Source organism: Penicillium mononematosum (genome assembly GCF_028829835.1).
Source record: "Penicillium mononematosum strain IBT 11891 chromosome Unknown utg000005l:1.0-9366267.0:1.0-9372171.0, whole genome shotgun sequence".
In the NCBI taxonomy this organism is placed as follows: domain Eukaryota; kingdom Fungi; phylum Ascomycota; class Eurotiomycetes; order Eurotiales; family Aspergillaceae; genus Penicillium; species Penicillium mononematosum.
In genome coordinates this window covers 3,310,662-3,330,790 of record NW_026643275.1, presented here as the reverse complement: position 1 = coordinate 3,330,790, position 20,129 = coordinate 3,310,662, and the positions used below count along the sequence as shown (strand labels likewise).

The following is a 20,129-nucleotide window of genomic DNA, read 5'->3' as shown; positions in this document are numbered from 1 at the left end:
CCTGAGGCGGCTCTTCGGATGCAATGGGTGCCATCTGATTCGTAGGTTCTTGAACGGCGCGAAAGGGAGATAGGATCGTGCGTACCTAGGTAGGATGTGGCTAGGTGGATCTGCTGGTATGCTTGTATTTGCTTGACTGCATTGGGGATTATGGAGATAGACTGATCTGGTTGCGTTTTCAGATCCAATGAGCGCCCATATGCAAGTGTAAATATAATCTCGAATGTCACTGGGGGAGAAAAAGGAAAAATAGATTCATATTAGCATAATGCAACGCCGAACTCCCCGGTGGTGCCCGATACTAGCATGGGTATCAGAGTAGAAATACAGATCATAAAATATAGTATTTGAGGTCATCTCATGTAGATCCCTCGTAAGACTGCCAAGGAAAACACCCCATCAATGCATTAGCTGACCGGCAAGACAAACAATTGAAATATTTAGCCCACGGCCTTCGAGCTGGTCTCGCCACCTGCAGCCACACAAGCCAAGCACACGCCCAGGTAGGTTGCTTTTATTCTCTCACCGAAGTCGGGAGCCTAAGCAGGCTGATCTGGTGACTACCTCTGTTGGGTTTATTGGGTGCTTTGCAGATACTGGAAAACTGGCTGAAGAACGGCTTCGCCGTTTTCTTTGTGATCACGGAGGTGAGGGATCAGGAAAGGAATGCCGGGGAATTTTTGGTAGTGCTGGCGATAGGCGGCAAAGTTCTGAGCTGGGCTCATGAGGGAAAGGATTTCCTGCGGAAACAGAGTGTCGAGGGTGATCACGTTTCCTTGGGTGCCTGTGTTGCCAGGGCGCGTTTTTAAGATGCTGTAGGTGTGCAGGCCTTTGATAATAGCCGTGAAAGAATGATAATTCCGTGTTGTTAAGAGCGTCTGTGTAGATGATTGTACGGTTAGAGGGCTTTGACATTCGGACCTCAGCGACTTTGCTAAGACTGCTCACCTGTGCACATTCTTGTAGATATGGGATCAGGTCTGGAAGTGCAGCGCAGCATTCCCAGACAGAAACGCTGAGTTCGCGCCACTGAACCTTCAATTGCCCCACGACTGCATCCTCTGCTATTGAGACTTTGCCGGGTTAACTCGGCAAAGTGGTGCTCGTCCAGGCCTCTCATGCTGCGGGCCAAGTCCGTTGGAGATGTCGACTCGAGATAATCGTCCAGAAAAGGAATAGAGGTATCAAATGGAGTCCTCCAATCCATAGTAGGAGCATGGACATACTTTCGGCGAAATCGGATTGTCAAGACACTTAACATCTTAAGCATAGCAATAAGCCTTCCTGGCTGCTCCTTGAATAGGGCCTGAATAGGGCCTGCGATGAATTCGAACCCAGCGGTGGGTTTAGTCACGTCACGATTTCCCCTAGGTCGCACAGCCATAAGGCACTGGACCAACGCTCGATGTGCGAATGGACTCCGTGACCGAAGATGCTATAGAAGTCAGCTGAAGCTCTATGCAATGATGACTATAGCCGGGTAACTTAATGAACGTACCTTTTCCACTTCTGTGTACAGAGGAATGCACTCCGGATAGGCGCCCAGATGATCCCGGAGAATAATATAAAGAGCCTCATGCTGCTGTAGGAACCACTCGACAAAGATAGCATTGTATCCGAGGGCAGCCCGTACAAGCTCTTCGAAGGCAACCTGCCTAAAGTGGAAATGGCTCTCGGCCTCAATTGCGGCAGCGATTTCCCGCGCATCTTGAGTAGAGCTCGGCTGCGGCGGGAGCCAACTCCAAGGAATCGCCTGGAAAGGAGATATACTCGACCGGCGTAGGATCTCCTCCACCCTCTGTATATGAGAGAGGTTCCCAAGGAGCTGGTACTCGTGCGGCTCAGACAGTGCCATCAAGAAGGTGTCAATTGTGTCCACATTTCGAGCGCAAAGCGAGGTCCTCGGGAAGTTTTCGTCGCGAAAGAGCCCGAATTGGATCACACGGCTAATTCCTTGGATATCGAACGCCCAGAACACAGTTGTCGCCTCGTCTTCCCACCAGCGATAAGGCATGAAAAAGGCGGGGATTTCCAAGTTGAGTTGGAAGATTGATGGGTAAGAATGTCCCCAGTCCGAAGCCGCAATGCTAGATTGAGCCGACATGGTCACTTCCTTGGGTAACGAATATTGCCTGTCCCCTGGAGTGGAAAAGGTCTGGGGAGGCGGTTCAAAGGCCGATTCTTCTGGGCTGGTCGATTGCATTTATGCGGTCACCATTGGGGAGTTTTAAAAAAAAAAAAATTTCAAGGCCAACACATTAGGCAAAGTACACGCTGACGCTCATGTAACACGGCGCTTGAATAGAGTAATTACAGGGGATGTCCAGGGAGAGGTGTATGTTATATGTTAAACGCGACGTGAGAGAGAGGAGCATGGGAACGAGAAATGGGAAAACTAAATAACGCACAGATAATAAAACAAGCGGGTTGCTCGGAAAGGAGGAGGGTGATTGGTTTTAAATATAAGAGAGATGAATTTCCTTTATCCCTGTTACTTCCGCCACGTTCGACACATCACGAGGGTTGAAAATGGGTCAGGGAAACTCTGGGCATATTAACAAGGGCGCTGATCCCAGAAGGTTAACGGGAAGAGCCGTCGGGAGAAAGAGGAAATATTGTCATTGGGGAGTATATAGAGTTACTTCGGGGCCGGAACCTCCCTAGATCGGGGAGAAACTGGTGAACTCCATGGATTAATGAGATCTGCAAGTTGGGCTTCTCTGCTGGTTACCGAGATTGTTATGCCGAACACCCGTTGGCCGTTGGGCTGCAGCGAAAAAAAAAAAGATTTGGCTCGGTTAAGGATACAAGGATACAATGATACAAGGAGAGTTGCTGAAGGAATCGGTTGAGAAGCGGTCAACCTTAACAAAGATTCTGGAAAAAAAGAGGAAGTCTAATTTGTCAAGACAAAGAGATAATATGGAGTACTCGGTACTCCGTACGTATGGGATATATGAGAGACAGATAGCATCTCCACTCTAAAATTGACCATTGGTCCATTGATTCCAGATCATATACACAAAAATGGGCGCTAACGTAGTGGCCGTAAAATGCCAATGTGGAGTAACAAAGAATCTCTTTTGGAGTCCGGACTACTCCGTACAGGGGATATAGGAATGGAACACCCTAGAACACTTTAGAATCTTTTGTTTCTGATTTTACGGAAGTCCGCAAATTGGTTTGCCCGTCAATCATATATATATTGATGGGCCATATAAGCGTACAGTTCTGCCCAGGTGGGCGAATTTCCAATTGAGGTAATCAGGAACAAGTATTGAACTTTATAACCTAAAATGGTAAAGATAACAGGGGGCCGTTATTATATATTCTGTTGTATACGAAGTACTCCGTACCAATATCATTAAATCCTTATAGCATATAATCCCATATTAACCTTTCGTTCTCGTTCAATTAGAAACAACAATCCTACCCGTGTTGAATCCTTGTGAGATTCCTTTATGTACACCGCTAGAGGCCCGCCCCCCCCCAAGGTTCAAATATCTTAAAAAAGGATCGGCATATGTTCCAATTATCCCATGCTCCTGGAATCCTTCCACATTCCCACTGCACCACATAGCAGTTTCCTAAGATACCAGTTGCATAAAGTACAATGTGAGTAATACAATGTAAGTAAATCTACGATGGGTACTCCGTACATTCTCCAGTCTCATGATTTTCAATCATACCACGTGAAATTCGAAGATTCCCAAGGTCTCTCCATAGACCCAGTTCCCAGTTCCCTGGGACTGGGACAGATCTCGGATCCACGTTAAAGTTTGTGATATCATGTTATAAAGGGTGATGTCCCTGAGTCTGAGTTTCTAGGTTTTGCAACTTGATTTCTTATTTATATTAGGGTTCCACCTCTAATACTAATTGGAAGTGCGGCGTTCTGCAGAGAATACCAGAGCCACTACCGAGTTCCAACAAGTCTCGGCCCAACGTCTAGATTTCCGACACATACAATTGATCAATTGGGCACTTGAGTAAAAGTACACAATATTCTAGATCCCAGGGGTCACGGTTACAAAGTAATCCACAACTGCATTGTTGTGTATCCCCCAGATTGTATGCCCGATTGTACGTCTTGGTTAGGGATTCCAAATCCCCACACATGCTAACATGTTTGTCAGTGCAGCCAGCCACCTAGAATGCAGCATGCAGCAATACAATCGAATCGAGGCAACATCCCCTTGCCACCTTCCTAGACCGACCTTGCCTTTCCATTCCTGGTTCCACTACCGCTAACCCCTGCAGAGGCCAGTTCACCTCTCCCCACAGTGCATAAATGACGGGTCACGAATCATATGGCTTCAATGCTGTCGTGCATGTTACCAACAGTATGGTGCTTGGAACACGCATATCTTATCCCCAGTATCCCCGGCGGCGATCCAAACGTGGGACGGCCCAGTGCTGAAATTGAGTTTGGATATATCAGATTGCTGTTCCCTCCCTCCATTGTTACCATCCCCACCCGTAAGCCGTCGGAGAAATTTAAGAGAGAAAAGATACTTCCAAGGACTGGATGTGCGGGCTGTTTGGCTCTCTCATCCCTTGCCCTCGGGAAGGTGTGGTAGGCATGTCTGGATTGGATGGAGCAAGCACCCATTCTATAAAGCCATTGCTCTCTCTCGAGTCGCCACGACTTTTAAGATCCGCTCATCCCCATAGAGAATGAGGGAGCCCCTCCGCGATCCGGCCCGACAGCGGAGGCGAATAAGTTATTCTTAGACTCTGGGCCTCTTTACCTGCTTGTTTTGCATATGCTTGCTCGCTTATATGTACAGTATTAAGTAGGCGTACGTCTATGGAGTATATATGTACCTAATTTCTTCCACAAATAGCTCTATCAAGCGCCAACATATATATATATATATATGTTGTGGGCGCTTGTCAAAATACTTGGCGACTTGAAAATGAACCTCAAGCTGAACGAATTATAGGAATTACTTATATAATTTAGGTTTTTTTTTATAAAACAAATCAGAAACAACTCCACATCGGACACTTTTTACTATTGCATCACATGAGCTAGCTCCATATGCCGGACACACCTCGATTTTCATTACCGAGTACACAGTATGTGGACATCAATCCCCATCTACACACATCAATTGGGCCGCGACACCTCGTGATCGCCACTGATCGCCATTATCGTGGAGCGGGCAACTGGGCTGCTTGGGCGAGAGTCAATAAATAAATCGCGAGCATGAGAGTCAGAACACCAGTCGAGAAGATCCGGACTTAAGTTTCTTATTCTGATCGCCATCTTCAGGCTTGCCCAGGTGTGGGTTCGAAGTTAGTAATCCCCCGTTCTCGGTGCGGTGTACTAAATGTACTATGTGTTCCATGTACACCGACACGGGAGGACGGTTGCATCGGATAAGCCGAGGTGCGCTGGTGCGCTGTTGTTATGGATTGATCGATTCGAGTTAACGGGGTGCGCCGGAGATGAATATGTAGGCAATATATATATTTTTCAAGCGGGATGATGCATGTCTCTGGTCTTCAATCGCTGTTGAGATGCCGCGTCTCAGCTTGAAACGGCTTTTGCGCTGATTCGGCTGGAGCTGTAGTTTGCAGTAGATTTGGTCTAGAGCTAGATTTGGTGCTAGCAGGCCTCGTGCTGTAGTAGCCTCTTGGATGCGAGGCATTCACATCTCGACTACGGATTAGAAGGAAAACAACTACGTGTCCCTTGATCTTCATGTATACATAAGAACTAGACCTGGGATGATTGCGAGACAACGATGACCAGAGAACAAGCACAAAAAGACATGAGAGCGGATCATCCAGGAAGTAGTAGTGTTGAAGATCCAGGGAAACGAAGTATAAATACGGTCATTAAATCATTCGAAAAAAAGGTAACGTCAAATGGTATCATATCACTCGGAAACGAAGCGGTTAACCCGTTCCTGTTTTGTTTGCTATGGTTCGAACCTACGAGAATGCATTATCCAAGCCCGTTAAGCAAGACAAGACGCCGTTTCCCAGCTACTGTTTTTAGTGTTTGTTTTTAAGCTGCCAGCCAATCCACGAATATCAGAAGATATTATGAATTTAGTTGGCAAGGTCGTGGGCACGGCGGCGGTCACGCTCCTCGGCAATGGAGAGCTAGAGAAAATGTTAGGACCAATTCAGAAATATCAATGCCGGGGAATATAACATACCTTGACACCCTTACCCTTGGGGAGGGAAACCCAGGGCTTGTCCTGTCCAATGACGAAGACGTTGGACTCACGGGTAGCGAACTGGTTGTCAAGAGCATCGCGAACGTGGACGATGTTGAAACCACCATCGTGACGCTCACGGTGAGTGATGACACCAACACGACCCATGTTGCGACCACCAGTGGCCATGATGACAACACCGGAGTCGAACTTGACGAAGTCGAGGATCTTGCCAGTGGCAATGTCAACCTTGACGGTGTCGTTGACCTTGATGGCAGGGTCGGGGTAGCGGATGCTGTAGAGCACGCAAGTTAGCAAACCATGTTCTGATCTAATAGGATCTTACTGTTTCCATTGTCCTCCGCCGATCAACCAAAGCTTGGTCCAACGACTGAATGACACGGAACTTGTGGAGTGTGGAACTCACGTTCGCGCATCGTGCGTAACCAAGAATGGGATCCCGCCCTTGCCGAGCTGAACACGCTTGACCTTGCAGAGCTTGTACTCAGCCTCCTCAGCCTGGATGCGGTGGACGGTGAAACGGCCCTTGGTATCGTAGATGAGACGGAAGTGCTCGCCGGTCTTCTCGAGGGAGATGACGTCCATGAATCCAGCGGGGTAGGTGCTGTCGGTGCGGACCTTGCCGTCGACCTTGACCAGACGCTGCATCATGATGGCCTTGACCTCGCGACCGTTCAGGGCGTACTTGAGACTGCCAACGAAAGAAATGTCAGTGATTGTTCGTCGCATGTCGAGGAATTCAGGATGTCGCGTGCGTACCGGTTACGGATGAAGACAATCAGGGGAAGGCAGTCCCGGAGCTTGTGAGGACCGGGGGAGGCCTTGGGCGCGTAGGTTCCGGACATTTTGTCCAAGAGCCAGTGCGAGGGCGCACTGAGGCGCTTCTGGTGCTTTCCGCTGCAAAAACATACTTGTTAGTGGTGATGTTCCAAGTCGAGAAATTTTCGATCACTCTCTCGCAGCGACTGGCTGAACTCGCTGTCCGGCAGATAGACGAGGCCAGTGTGCAGGATAGTGATGTAGAGGGCGATCTCATGACACTTACGGGCCGCGCATTTTGACTGATTTGTCGACTGAAGGTTAGGTGGTCGGAGTGTCGAAAGAGAAGGCTCAAGCCGAGAACTGATGATCCAAATCAGAGAGGAATTCGCTTAGTGTGTGGTGAGTGTGAGCCCTATTCTCCACTCAGACCAATCAGACTCCACTAGTGGATTTTTAACACTTGCTTATGTCATCTCCAATCGGGGCCCTGATCCACCCGTGGGCACGTGAACTTCCCTTTTAGGAATCGAGAACAATGAGATCTAGTTCGTTTATACGAAAATTTGTATCTATTTGACATGCGCTGATAATTCCACTTTTCCCGTAATATCTTAAACGTAGCCCTTGATAACAGCAACCTCGGCGTTGAGGATGGATGACCCAGCAGCTCCAATGACGGTGTTGTGGGAGAGAGCAGCGAATCGGATATCAAAGTGACCACCTGCGGCACCTTCACGAACCCGACCAACACTTACTGTGTATCCACCGGAGATGTCGCGGTCCAGGCGGGGCTGGGGACGGTCGGGCGCATCGAACACCTTAATCGCGGGCTCTGGTGCGGAAGGAGCACCCAACTTCTGTGCCTCGGACTTGTACTCCCGCAGAGCCTCCTTGACCTGCTCGGCGGTGGGGGTCTGGCGGTTCTTGAAACGCAAGGAAACGAATGCCATGTGGCCGTCAGTGACACCAACACGGGTGCAAGTGGCACCGATGCGGAGTCCAGTCTGCTCGTCGAAACCGGTGGCGCTGGCATTCAATGAACCCAGAATCTTCTGGGCTTCGTTCTCAAGCTTGTCTTCCTCGCCGCTGATGTAGGGGATGACGTTGTCCAGGATGTCCATGGTAGGTACACCGGGGTAGCCTGCTCCAGAAACGGCCTGTTCGGTGAAGACCTCGACTTCCTCGACGGGGCCAAACTTAGCCTGGAGAGCTGCGAAGGGAATGACGATGCCAATAACAGCGCAGTTGGAGTTGCAGACCAGGAAGCCCTTCTTGAGACCGTACTGCTCGCGCTGGTGAGGAATCAGATCCAGATGTTGGGGGTTCACAGTAGGAACGACCAAAGGCACCATGGGGTCCTTGCGGAAGTTCTTGGCGTTTGAGAAAACAGGAATCTCAGCCTTAATGAATGCCATTTCTGTGTGAGATGTCAGTATATGCTCTAGTTTATTAATTCTGACGCATCTGATATCACATACCAGTCTCGCCAGCAACATCGCTGTTCAGGCCAGAGAAGACAAGGTCACAATCCGAGAACTGCTCAGGCTTGCAGTCACGCATTACCAAGTTGCTGAGCTTCTCGGACATGGGTGAAGACTGCTTCCAGTTCACGGCATCCTTGTATTTCTTGTTGGCTGAACGTTCAGAAGCACCCACAGCGTGAAGCTCAAGGAAGGGGTGGTCTGCCAGCAACAGGATAAAGCGCTGGCCCACGGAGCCAGTGGCACCGAGAACACCTATAGCAAGTTAGGATTGAATGATGCATAAAATAATCTGTAAAATTCGAGAACGTACCGCACTTCTTCTTTGGGAATGAAGGAGCCATTTTGCTTTTGAGTTTTATATGAAAACGGGTATCAATCTTGTGTAAGTTAGCAAACCAATAGTTCCAATAAGTCAAAAACCAGCGGGTTAATTAAAATATATACATAACAACAACTGTCCCATCCCGAGTTGTGTCATATATCGCCTGGCCACCAGAGGCCTGTATGAGTCAAAGCGTTTTCAGAGCCCCGCATGCAGTATATAGGAGGCTCTGCCAACTTCAATGTCTAACAGACCACATGGCATGGAGCCCCAGGCGAGTTTCACAGCAAAATATCAATATGAAACAACATGTGTACTTACAGCTTCGCTGATGATCGGGTTAAAGGCTTGTAACATTCCACGCCGACAGCGATATCGCTCTCAGCCAATTGCCTTGCCCCGCGCTTAGTCAGGGTTCTGAATTCGGACAAAATGCTCCTCCCCGATTGGACAAATCTTGTGGGACTCTGGTCAAAGTTTAATGTCCCAAGATTTGGCTTGTTTGCAATTTTTCCTATGGCAAGTCACGGAGATTCTTGGATTGTCAAAAGAAAAGGCCACTCAGTAGTGGACTGTGATACGGCTAAATATTTGATCTATTTATTGAGCACGCGCTTGACAACATCGTTGACTGTTTCCATTCCAAGTCCCAACACATTGTTTGCCAGCTTCTCCTCTTTGGCATAGTTCGAGTGAAGACCCGGGGTGTTGCCAAAAACAGTGGCCCGAACCAGAGAAAAAGCGCCATTAAAGTCCCCGGCTGCAAGCTTCTCGACTCCCTCGTTGACTTGAATGTTGGTGGTAGTCTCGTTCACGGTCCATTTCAGTCCTGACTCCTCCTCCAAAGCAGCAAGGATGTCCTTCTGAGTGGTTTCAACCGAGGCGATGAACAGAAACTGGTTCCTGGTTTCATGAGGATGCGCCAAGACAGAAGCAACAGCTTCACCGAGGGCCCTCTGGTTGGTGAGGGTGAAACCCTTGTTGCCTCCATCCCAGATAGTGGCCGTACGACTGGCAATGTCAAATTCCAAGAAGCCATTCGCAAGACCCTATTCAAAAACCCACAGATTAGCTCAAGCCTAAGAATTCTAATTCGCAATAGAATACCTACCCAGTCAAACAAGCCGGAAGTAGCAATACCAGTCCAGGTCAATCCGTCGGTCTCCTTACTCTTGAGGTACTCGATGAGTTCCTTCTTCTGTCCGAAAAGTGGCAGTAACTGCACCACAGCGTCGTTCTGGCTATTTACTGAGAACTCAGATGGGATAAAACGCTTGACACCTGCGCGGACGGCGGCATCGACAAACTTCTTCTGTTCGCCAAATGCGCTGGCACCCACCGCCGAAATGACGACGTCTTTGCCCTTGAATGCAGCCTCGAGATCTGTTTCTGAGTAATCGGTTTTGAGAAGAGTCACACCAGGTGGGAAAGTGGCCTCGCTCTCCTTGCGGGAGATTGCGGTAATTTCGAACTGGGAAGATGCAACAAGGCCACCGAGGATGATTTTGCCAATGCTGCCGCTGGCCTACCAAGCTGTCAGCTGAAGTAGTATGTATGCTTTGAGAATGGACCTGACGTACGCCAATAATTGCAACGCTCTTCAAATAGGATGCCATTTTGGGGTTATGCTGTAGATAAAGAACTACTCTTGGATGAAAATACTTGCGTTCTCGTGCTTGAGGAATATCCAGTATCATGGCTGAAATCACATCTTTATATGTCTTAATCCTGCGCTATCTCGGTCTTTCTATCCGATGTTGATTTCATATCACGGACTGTGTATGAATGCTACCTAGCACACTAATACGGACTTTCTGTCCGCTCCCCCGCTTCAACCAACCAGGCGATACCAATAATGACTCTAAGGCAGCTTTTCAAAGGGAGATAGTATGATGATGCGATCTACTCCGTCTCCGAAGTGCCCTGGGGCCGCCTTACGCTTAGAAATGCGGAGTGGGGTCTCCGCCGCTCCGCTCTAGCCAATCACCTTGCAGCCTTGTATCATCAACTTCCAGTTGCTTATGTTGTCTTGACTTGCAGGCTTACAATTCCCCACTCGAGTCGTTATTGTAGTTCCGAAAAGATTCTGAGTCATGCTTCAACCTCCTAGAATGGCGATGCGCTCTTGCGTTGAGTGTCGCCGACGAAAAATCAAATGCGACAGATCTCTGCCGTGCTCGTACTGCGTCAAAGTCAAAATACAATGCAGCTACCCGCCACCAAGAGCAGAACCTACCATTGCAGAGGGCAATAAATCTAGCGATGATATGGCAGTCCGCATAGAAAGAATTGAGCGTACATTACACACTTTTGGGCAAAGCCTCTCTCAACTCCAGGGGCTTGTGCATACTCAATCTTCATCACCATCTATTTGTGGAAGTCATGGCCATGATCCAGTGCAATACACCCATGAAGACCACGGGGATCATGAACGGGGCCTGAATCAAAGTCTATCCTTATTCAAAGCTCTCCCGACTTCCGAACCCGAATATCTTCGCCCGCCCGGGTTCTGGTATCTTTCCTATGGCAGAAGTACTTGGAGAATGTGGAGCCAATCCTCAAGATTCTACATGCACCTACGTTCCAGAGACAAATATTAAATAACACTAAATATCGAGAGACCCTTGGAACGCCCACGGAGTGTTTGATATTCGCCATTTGTTATGCTGCGGTGACAACAATGACAGTGGAAGATTGTCGGGTTGAGCTTGATGAAGACAAGTACGATGTATTAAAGAGGTACGTGTCTGGCTCAGAGCTACACATTATCCTGCTAATATATCAAGATATCGCACCGGAGTTGAAAGCTCCCTCACAAAAGCCGACTTACTGAAATCAACGGACTTGCGTGTCCTGCAAGCCTTTGTCATATACATCGTACGTGATGATGAAACAAGCGGAGGTCTGATATTATCTGACAGTTCATTTAGTCTTGCAGCAGGCATTATGATAAAGGTCCAGACATTAGGAAGTTTATTGGGAATGCCATTGGAATTGCCCTCAAGATCGGCCTGCATCGCGACGCATCTGCTTCAGGACTACCACCATCCCAAGTTGAAATGCGGCGTCGACTCTGGTGGCAGATCTACATTCTCGACATCAATATCGCAGAGGACTGTGGCACAGATCCGCGTATTCTGGAGTCATGGTTCGACACGAGAGTCCCCTCGAATGTGAGCGACGCAAGTCTTGACCCTGATATGAAGGACCCGCCTCGAAAATGCAGCGGGAAAACAGAAATGGTGTTGAGCCTCACAAGGTCTGAGATCAGCAATTTTGCCCGCCGAACTATCTTCTCTGACCAGTTTTGCGAAGAGAACTGCTACCCGGTTCTATCAGCTTCGCAGAAATCCACAGCGATAGATATCCTCAAGGAGAAAGTCGAGCAGCAATATTTATCGCATCTAGATCAAAGCACTGCGCTAGACTATTTTACAACTGTCTCCAGCAATCTGATACTCGCAAAGCTCAAACTGGCAGTGATCAAACCCCGAGCGAGACAAGACCAGTCTATGCTCACGCATGTGAGCTTCCGAAAGGTCTGCACAGATATTCTGCAGAAAAGTGCGGCTTTGAAACGCTATGAAAAGGGCAAGCAGTGGCTCTGGACTTTCCAAAACCACATCGAGTGGGATGCCTTGACATGCCTGCTCATCAACCTTTCTCTGACCCCGAAAGGGGACGTATTAGATTTGGCATGGCAAGCGGTCAATGAGACATACGATTACTTGAAGATGGATGGTGATGCCCGGGGTGATTACCGCTGGGGAATCATTGAGGAGCTCCGCACGCAGGCTCTATTTTCTCGGGATATGATACAGATCAATCCATCCAAATGGGGGGGTCTCACCAGATGATGACAGCGGCTTCGAAGAATCACACACCCTGGTTATAGAATCACCACAACGGCTTGGTCTGGGGACATTAAAACGCCAGAGAGAAAACGATATTTGTTCTTCTTGTTCTTGCCCGGGCGAGCTGGAACCCATACCGCCGAACTGTCGTTCTGAGGTGTCGGCCATGCAATCAGACACCCAAGAACAACTTCCCCGTATGTGGGCGTTGGCGAATGCTGCCGCGGCTGCCCCGACAGCTATCGATAGTTCACCTCACATGGGACCGGCCAGTGAACTTGCAGACATACCGAGCTCAGGCACTGGTTGTCAGTGGAGCGCGACTCTCTTCGAGCGATATTTCCAGGTCCTGGGCTCTGAGCAAACACCAGCGTTGTGAGAATAAGAATCCAACTATTTGCGCCATTCACTGGAAGACCTGGAAAACCTGGAAGTTTATTCTTGTATAATGTATAAAATGCTATCACAATCAATGCCCTGGGCCCGGTGTTTCGTCGTCGTAATCGAAGATCTTGCCAGGGTTCAGCAGCCAGTTCGGATCCAATGAACGCTTGATACTGCGCATGACATTAATTGTGTCCGGCCCAACTTCCTTTTTCAAAGACCCTTTCTTGCCCAGCCCAATGCCGTGCTCGCCCTATAGTAGTGAGTTAGCTGATATTCCGGTACTTCCAATATGAACGACTTACCGTGCATGAGCCCTCCATCTCCAGCCCACGATCAACCATATCGTATACTACTTTCTCGACTCGCTCCCTTTCGGCGGGATTGTTACGGTCATACATAATGCTTGCATGGAAGTTTCCATCGCCGATGTGGCCAAGGATACTGGCGAAGAGACCTAGGTCGACCAATTCCTTCTTAGAGATTTCTGAAAGGAGTCAGTATACATGCAACGAAATAAGACTTGCGGAGGCCATACCAATAATATCAGGCAGCCGAGAAATGGGCACGGCCACATCAGTCGACCAGACCTCTGATCCCTCCTTACGCAGCGCCATCATGCTCCACAGCGACTGCTTCCGCGCCGACCACAGGTCATGAGCTTCGCGGTCATCACGAGCGAATTCAAAAGACTGCGCATTGTTACCTTGCGCGAGCTTCGTCGTCATATCAATACTATCCGCGACACCAGCGACAGTTCCCGAGAACTTGAAGAACAGCGTAGGAGAGACCTTCCATTCACGGCCGGTTCCACCCGCCCGATTAATAACGTCCATTTGAACATCATCCATGATCTCCATGCACTGCACAGAGACACCCTTCCGAATAAGCTGCATCGCCGTCGAGGCCGCATCACGAATAGTCGGGAACGCGACGACGCCAACACGAGTCTGTTCCGGGATCGGAGCCAGCTTCAACGTAGCCTCAGTGACGATACCGAGCGTACCCTCCGAACCGACAAACATGCCGGTGAGATTGTAGCCGGCGGAGGTCTTGCGCGGACGTCTGCGGGTTTTGATGATGCGGCCATCAGCCAGCACGACCGTGAGGTTAATCACCCAGTCCTTCATGGTGCCGTAGCGGACGGCGTTGGTGCCGCTGCAGTTTGTGCCCACCATACCGCCGATCATGGCGGATGGGCCTGGGTCGACGGGGAAGAACATGCCTGTTTCCTTGATCTGCTCGTTCAGATCCATCCACTGGATGGAGGGCTGCACGACGATGTCCATGTCGTCTGGGTGGATTTCTAGGACTTTGTTCATGAAGGCGAAGTCGATTGTCATTCCGCCGTGCGGGGCGGAGAAATTGGCTTCTAGACTCGATCCGCCCGAGTAAGGGATCATGGGCATGCGGTATTTGTTGCAGACCTTGGCGATCTCGGAGACTTCTTGGGTGGTCTTGGGGTATGCGATTGCGACGGGGAGACGGTCGGCGTTTAGGCTGGACCATTCTGAGAAGCCGTGTTGGTGGAGTTCGTCTTCATCGGTGCTGATTGTGTCCTCGCCGAGCTTCGTTCTTAGCTCGTTGATGGCCTGGGAGAGGTTATTAGTTTGGATGGCTCTGAGATTATGCTGTTGCAATTGAGTGATTTACCTTTTCAAACTCCTTCACTGAGCCATATTGTGGCTTCTTGGACGTCTGTGTCGGTGTCTGGGTATATGAGGAGACGCCGTAGCCTAACCCCGCAGCAAATGCGGAGACGAGCAGAGCCTTGGCCGGGGTCCAAAAGGGTGAAAGGGGGGCGTTTGTAGAAGAATTGCTCTCTTTTGTGTTCTCTGTTTTCCCAGCATTGGAACTGTTTAATCTGGCACCGCGAGCTAAAATAGTGCGCGAGATCTGGGGCCGACAGACAGGAGCCGGTAGGGCTCGTGAGACCCGGAGGACTCGCATTGTGGGTAATTATAAGAGATTATAGAGCTGTGCTAAAAAGGAAGAAATGATTCGATATTGCCATGATGCGGGCTTTTGTACCTTGACCTCTTCGGCCGAGAGATGTAGATTGGACCTTTATAGTGCCATAATCCACTATAATTTCACGATATCCCACTCTCTCCATTACCGAGGTGGAGAAGCCAAACGTGGGGGCGAATAGGAAAAGAAAAGAAGAATTCCGTTGTACGGCAGATTCCGCCCTTTTATCCGTTGAGGGGACTATGAAGGACAAGCCTAAGACAACTTATTCTTGTTCTTTACAATGATCTACTCTACACTGAAATTACTCATTCCATTTATAGATTGTTATACAGAAATAGACCTATTATTTAGGTTGTAATATGGAAATTAGGTCTTCGATTCAAAGGGTAGGTAGGCAGGCTAAAAGGCGGTCATGATTATGGAGATACATCTTGGGACTGTCCGGTGGTTTTTTCTTTCTCTCTATTTCCTGTTTACAAGCGAAACTCATATACATCGTATTTATTATTCATAGTTTAATGCTATTTCAACGCTGTATAGCTAAAAGACTGAAGAGAAGTAAAGAAAGTGAAGATGTCAATGGTTGACGGGGCAACGGACGGAGCAGAGAACCTCGTACACCCAACACAACGCCAACCTTTCGAAGTCAGAGTGAATCGCGTACTAACCACTAAATTCACTTAACACACATGCAATTTTAAAGCGATGGAGCAACTGGCTCAACTAGTGCGCGAGGTGGAACGCATAGTCACCGCACCTTACGTACCTTCGTTACAGGTAAGTCGGTTGAGACTGGCATTGGAGTATAAATGCTAATAATACCAGGATCTCTATGATCTGGTCCAGCAGAGCCAGTCTCCAACAATTGGCGCCTGGGCATTTTGCAAACCTTGCCAAGTTGGCTTGTTGGCTGATGTTTTCATCGAAGCCTTATCACGGTCACGCGTCGCTCTGCCGCTGATCACTGCATTTGGTTTGTGCTCAATGGAAGTCTTGTCGGGACTCGAGTCTGACATGTTTTAGCATCTACCTCGACCTTTAGGGATGCGCTACTCGAGCGACATCCGGTGGTTCTGGATGTCTTTTTAGAAAAGGCCGTGGACGCTAATGGAGCTGAGGTGAGCTTCATTCTTTGAAGCCAAAAAATGCCAGGCGGAAGGCGTCAGCTAATTATTTTAGTATTTACCGGCATGTATCGCATTGTTCTCATCGCCCTTGCCAGTGGGTGTTGTGCTACCAGCTAGAATTGCCCCCTTCATCACGAAGCTGGTGAGCATGATGGCAGAGAATCCCTGTGTTGAGACTGTAGCACCTCTCCAAGCACTCATCTCGGGGCTCAAAGGCTCACCAAGAATTTTGAATGATATCCCATCCGAGGTCATGTCCAATCTCCAGCTGGAGTTCACCAAGACACTGCGCAACCTTGACGACCATATGGGCAACCTCTTGTGCCTGGCGACTTTTGCGCAGATTGCGACCGCACTAGGCACAACATCTCAAAACCAACACGGATCAGAAGCCCCATGGCTTCTTAACATTAAGCATTTCTTTGGCCAGAAACGGGGTCTTAAGACACTTGACTTAGTCGTCTTGCGTGTTATACTAGCTTGCTCATCCAGTTGCAATATGGCACCGCCCGAGGCGGCTGAGAGTATTCGACTGGCCATTTGCATCGCTGAAGCAATTGAACCCGAGCAGAAACAGGTTTGGATAGCAGGTAATAATCCTAAGATTGCTAAGCTTTGCGAGAAGGCTGTCAGAGACGGTCTCTATGGTCAGACGCAAACGATGGTTAGTTATGGCTGTTCGCGTATTGAGACTACATGCTGATCATTCGATGATAGGTAATCGTCTTTTTGCACACACTTCTCCCGGCACATTCGTTGCCATCCCAGCTACGGGAACTTGGCATAAGAGTCCTTCTGTCCAAGAACAGCCAAGAGACTATGGAAAAGATACCACATCAACTGATTCCACGCCTCGCGAAGTCCCTAGCAGTAAGCATAAAAGCTCCTGTCCGTGGAAAGCTTTTGGTAGCTGACATCAACAGGAATCCGGGGAACTTGCCACTCGGCAACTTTTGACCTTCACTTTCGATGTCTTAAGAAGTAGTAAATCGTCGGGTATGAGAGAGATGGCAACACTACACCTGGCACACTTGGTATTGGCCGGTGTGCAAGAAGTACATCCGGAGATCATGCTTTCTAGTATCAACAACTCCATGGTCCCTCTGAGAGAAGTTCTTGGGGAATTGGTTAAACACTTCCCAGGACAACCAAGCGAAAGCCAATGCAGTGATCGAGCATGGTGTGTATCCGGGCTATACACAAAGCAAAACAGGCTGTTTCTATCTCTGCTGGGACTTTACAACATGGCGACAGCGCAAAACGGAAGCGACATTATCATGAAGTCCTTTATGCGACGAGTGGAGCAATCAATGCCGAGCCTCGACTGTGCCTTCTCAACAATAACTCCCAAAGCCTTCCGTGGCTCCCTTACATTGCGCGACAGACATGACCTCTCGTCGACCAAGATAAACCGCAATTGGCGGTCTGGGGTTACTGAGCTCTTCATGCAGAATGCCCAGACCTCTCACGACAGTATGATGAGAAAGATCGAGGATACGTGTTCTGACCTAGAGCGCCGCTGTTACGATGTTGAAGGGCCCCTGCGAGCTGCCGAAGAAGAGCGGGACACATACGCGAGTGAAAATGAGCAACTCAAAAGGCAAAACAAAGAGTTAAACGAACAACTGAGTACCAACAATACAGAGGCCCAGACTAAGTTACAGAACTCACACGAATGTTTTGTTGAACTTGGCCACGAGAAGACACGCCTTGAACAGCTTCTTCAAGGTCAATATGCATATACCGAAGAGCTGACTGTGTCGCTCGCATCTACACGTGAGGAGCTTCAGCAGCAGCAACGGAGTTCTGAGAAGGCACTTCTTGACGAAAAAGAAAAGGCCCGATCTAAGGAATTGGAGATGATGGCTACTTTAACCGGGAAAGACGATCAACTGGAAGAGTTTCAAGAGGAGATGTGCAGTTTGCAAATGGAGAATGAGCAGACACGCCAGAGTCTTGATCAAGTCACGAGCGAAAAGGCCAAATTATCCGAACGCTGTAGCTCTCTGGAGCAAGAACTTGCTAGTGCTACAGAGGCATTGAAGCAAACCAGGCTTCTTGCTGATGAGAGAGCAGACGAAGTGACCCGTCTCCTAGCCCAGGAGGAAGAGTTGCGAAAGGAACTGGGATCTGTGGAAACAACAGTGAGTCTTTTTGACAGGCTTTTTAGCGTCAATCAATACGATTGGCCTATACTAATTCTTTCTAGGTTGCACAGCAGAACGTTGAAGTTGAGAGGCTCTATTCTACATTGGAAGAATCCGAGGAAAAATCGCGGAGTAATATTGAAAGGCTGAAACATGATCGTGAAGCCGAAGCTTCTCGGGCCACATCTGAGGTATGCCTAAGCGTGTATCAAATCTGTGTATGTGTGAAACTAATCATGCGCCAAAACAGATAGCGAAGCACGAGACAGACAATCGACGATTGCATGCCGCTATGCAAGCAGCCGCTCTTGATGCTTCTAGAGATGCCCGATTGAAAGACAAACGGATCCAGCACCTGGAGAGAAAGGTAATTGATACCACCCATGTATGCAAAACCTGGACGCCCTAACATTAAATTCAGGTGCAAGCCTTGCGAGACGAACGTGCCGCCAAGGCCCGCGAGTTCTCAGAGGCACAACAACACATCGGTCGTCTAATGGGCGTAATGGGCTTCTCTGCCAATGCCTCCGAATCAAACGCCCCTCCAAGACACCAGCGAACCACGTCCTCTGCCAACACCACCCCAGCTGCAAGGATCCCGCAACACATAAGCGACGATGAAGATGGCACACAGCTCGCACAGTCCTTTGAGTCCATAACCTCCAACTTCCATGAACCTACCCCGAAACGACCAAGAGGGAATCGCAAATCAACAAACCTCCCGTATAATTTGAACACTCCCTCTGCTGCAGCTCCTAAGGCGAAATCCCCACCGCCGGCCAGCAGCATGTCTCGCTCGGTGAGAAAGCCACTGGCAGAGGCGGACCGCAACAGCCCGACAAAATCTCAGTCAAGCAGTGCGTTGAAACGCAATCAGGTGGATGGCTCTTTCCAGGAGACGCAGGCTCAGGAGAATAGTGAGGAAAACCGTCTTCACAATCTGGATTTGGATATGGATCTGGAGTTTTCAAGAGACTTTCTCTTTTCCAGCACTGCTTTTACTGGGTCGACGGATCAGATTGCCCCGCAGTGAGAAGATTGCTTAGTGGTAGAGAATAGTGTGATTAACACTGGAGGTACATATGTCATGAATAATTGTATCATGTCCATCGTATCTGTTGTTTTCCGATGCGTTATTACTTGGGATATCCCCAATAAATCTACATCATCCATGGATAAAGCCAGTCCCCTTATCATTAGATTTAGTCCGTTTTAATGCTTCACCTGCCGCTATCCCAAGTCAATTTGTTTTGAAGCTCTAGAGTATGTTTCCCCGTCCCTTCATTCCAATTTCCCTCGGATTGTTCACTGCCTTAATGTCTTCAATCTAAGTGGTGGCTTATTCGCTTGTACACTTTTTATTAATTTTCCTGGTATTTGCCAACATCGGGCTGCTAAATGCACTTAGCATATAGTACACACTTTAGTCTCACTACCTCTTCAGCTTTCTAAGGTAAGAGATAATTTATTCCTCATTAGGACATCACTTTAATGGGCCGGGCAATCTATCCTTCAATGAAGATACTATCAATTTAGCTAGGTCAGAGATAGTCGCCGTCAAGAGTAATCGTGTCCTGTGTATGTATATGAGGGATTCTCAGTTTCGCCTCATTTTTAAAGAGAATATCCAGGTATCCAGGTACAAGTAGTCCAAGTAAGTCTCATTCGTAAGTACATGTTAGATGCATACAAGATTGCTCGTTCTCACTTGACTAAATTCAAACTGATCGGGTGAACCCTCACATTCCTTGCCTGCATGTCTCTTTATACTGATAGATCTCTCACCTACAGGGCTGTTACAGTTCAAGCAGGTCGCTCTTTCCTATTAAACTGTGTTTCTGCACCTTCCTCCCTGCACCGTTTAGACGGTCGTTCTTTCCT

The 20,129-nt window shown here is 48.6% G+C and overlaps 7 protein-coding genes across 7 annotated transcripts; 2 read left to right on the top strand and 5 right to left on the bottom strand.

The window, feature by feature from the left end:
• Window positions 1–575: 575 nt before the first annotated feature.
• On the bottom strand, window positions 576–2,203 carry N7519_009374 (RasGEF domain-containing protein; the record flags this gene model as incomplete). The annotated part of the gene is given in 4 exon segments (XM_057296147.1): window positions 576–878; window positions 949–1,064; window positions 1,075–1,435; window positions 1,499–2,203. 4 exon segments carry the CDS (start codon window positions 2,201–2,203, stop codon window positions 576–578), a joined length of 1,485 nt encoding a protein of 494 aa, XP_057144029.1.
• Window positions 2,204–6,058: 3,855 nt separating this feature from the next.
• Window positions 6,059–7,378, bottom strand: N7519_009373 (40S ribosomal protein eS4). Its single transcript, XM_057296146.1, has 5 exons — window positions 7,240–7,378; window positions 6,954–7,091; window positions 6,601–6,885; window positions 6,174–6,468; window positions 6,059–6,117 (listed from the first exon to the last, which is right to left on the bottom strand). The coding sequence occupies exons 1-5, from the start codon at window positions 7,248–7,250 to the stop codon at window positions 6,064–6,066; spliced, it is 783 nt and encodes a 260-aa protein (XP_057144028.1). The 5' UTR covers window positions 7,251–7,378; the 3' UTR covers window positions 6,059–6,063.
• A 189-nt stretch (window positions 7,379–7,567) lies between these two features.
• On the bottom strand, window positions 7,568–8,781 carry N7519_009372 (aspartate-semialdehyde dehydrogenase family protein; the record flags this gene model as incomplete). The annotated part of the gene is made up of 3 exons (XM_057296145.1): window positions 7,568–8,373; window positions 8,435–8,692; window positions 8,751–8,781. 3 exons carry the CDS (start codon window positions 8,779–8,781, stop codon window positions 7,568–7,570), a joined length of 1,095 nt encoding a protein of 364 aa, XP_057144027.1.
• Window positions 8,782–9,358: 577 nt separating this feature from the next.
• Window positions 9,359–10,378, bottom strand: N7519_009371 (aromatic alcohol reductase; the record flags this gene model as incomplete). Its single annotated transcript, XM_057296144.1, has 3 exons — window positions 9,359–9,811; window positions 9,874–10,287; window positions 10,343–10,378. The coding sequence occupies 3 exons, from the start codon at window positions 10,376–10,378 to the stop codon at window positions 9,359–9,361; spliced, it is 903 nt and encodes a 300-aa protein (XP_057144026.1).
• Window positions 10,379–11,442: 1,064 nt separating this feature from the next.
• On the top strand, window positions 11,443–12,995 carry N7519_009370 (transcription factor domain-containing protein; the record flags this gene model as incomplete). The annotated part of the gene is given in 4 exon segments (XM_057296143.1): window positions 11,443–11,501; window positions 11,549–11,639; window positions 11,693–12,605; window positions 12,616–12,995. The coding sequence occupies 4 exon segments, from the start codon at window positions 11,443–11,445 to the stop codon at window positions 12,993–12,995; spliced, it is 1,443 nt and encodes a 480-aa protein (XP_057144025.1).
• A 90-nt stretch (window positions 12,996–13,085) lies between these two features.
• On the bottom strand, window positions 13,086–14,950 carry N7519_009369 (FAD-binding oxidoreductase; the record flags this gene model as incomplete). The annotated part of the gene is made up of 4 exons (XM_057296142.1): window positions 13,086–13,253; window positions 13,306–13,487; window positions 13,539–14,592; window positions 14,654–14,950. 4 exons carry the CDS (start codon window positions 14,948–14,950, stop codon window positions 13,086–13,088), a joined length of 1,701 nt encoding a protein of 566 aa, XP_057144024.1.
• A 729-nt stretch (window positions 14,951–15,679) lies between these two features.
• On the top strand, window positions 15,680–19,281 carry N7519_009368 (uncharacterized protein; the record flags this gene model as incomplete). The annotated part of the gene is made up of 9 exons (XM_057296141.1): window positions 15,680–15,751; window positions 15,800–15,947; window positions 15,998–16,092; window positions 16,154–16,765; window positions 16,819–16,971; window positions 17,025–18,245; window positions 18,311–18,439; window positions 18,499–18,615; window positions 18,670–19,281. The coding sequence occupies 9 exons, from the start codon at window positions 15,680–15,682 to the stop codon at window positions 19,279–19,281; spliced, it is 3,159 nt and encodes a 1,052-aa protein (XP_057144023.1).
• Between the last annotated feature and the right edge of the window lie 848 nt (window positions 19,282–20,129).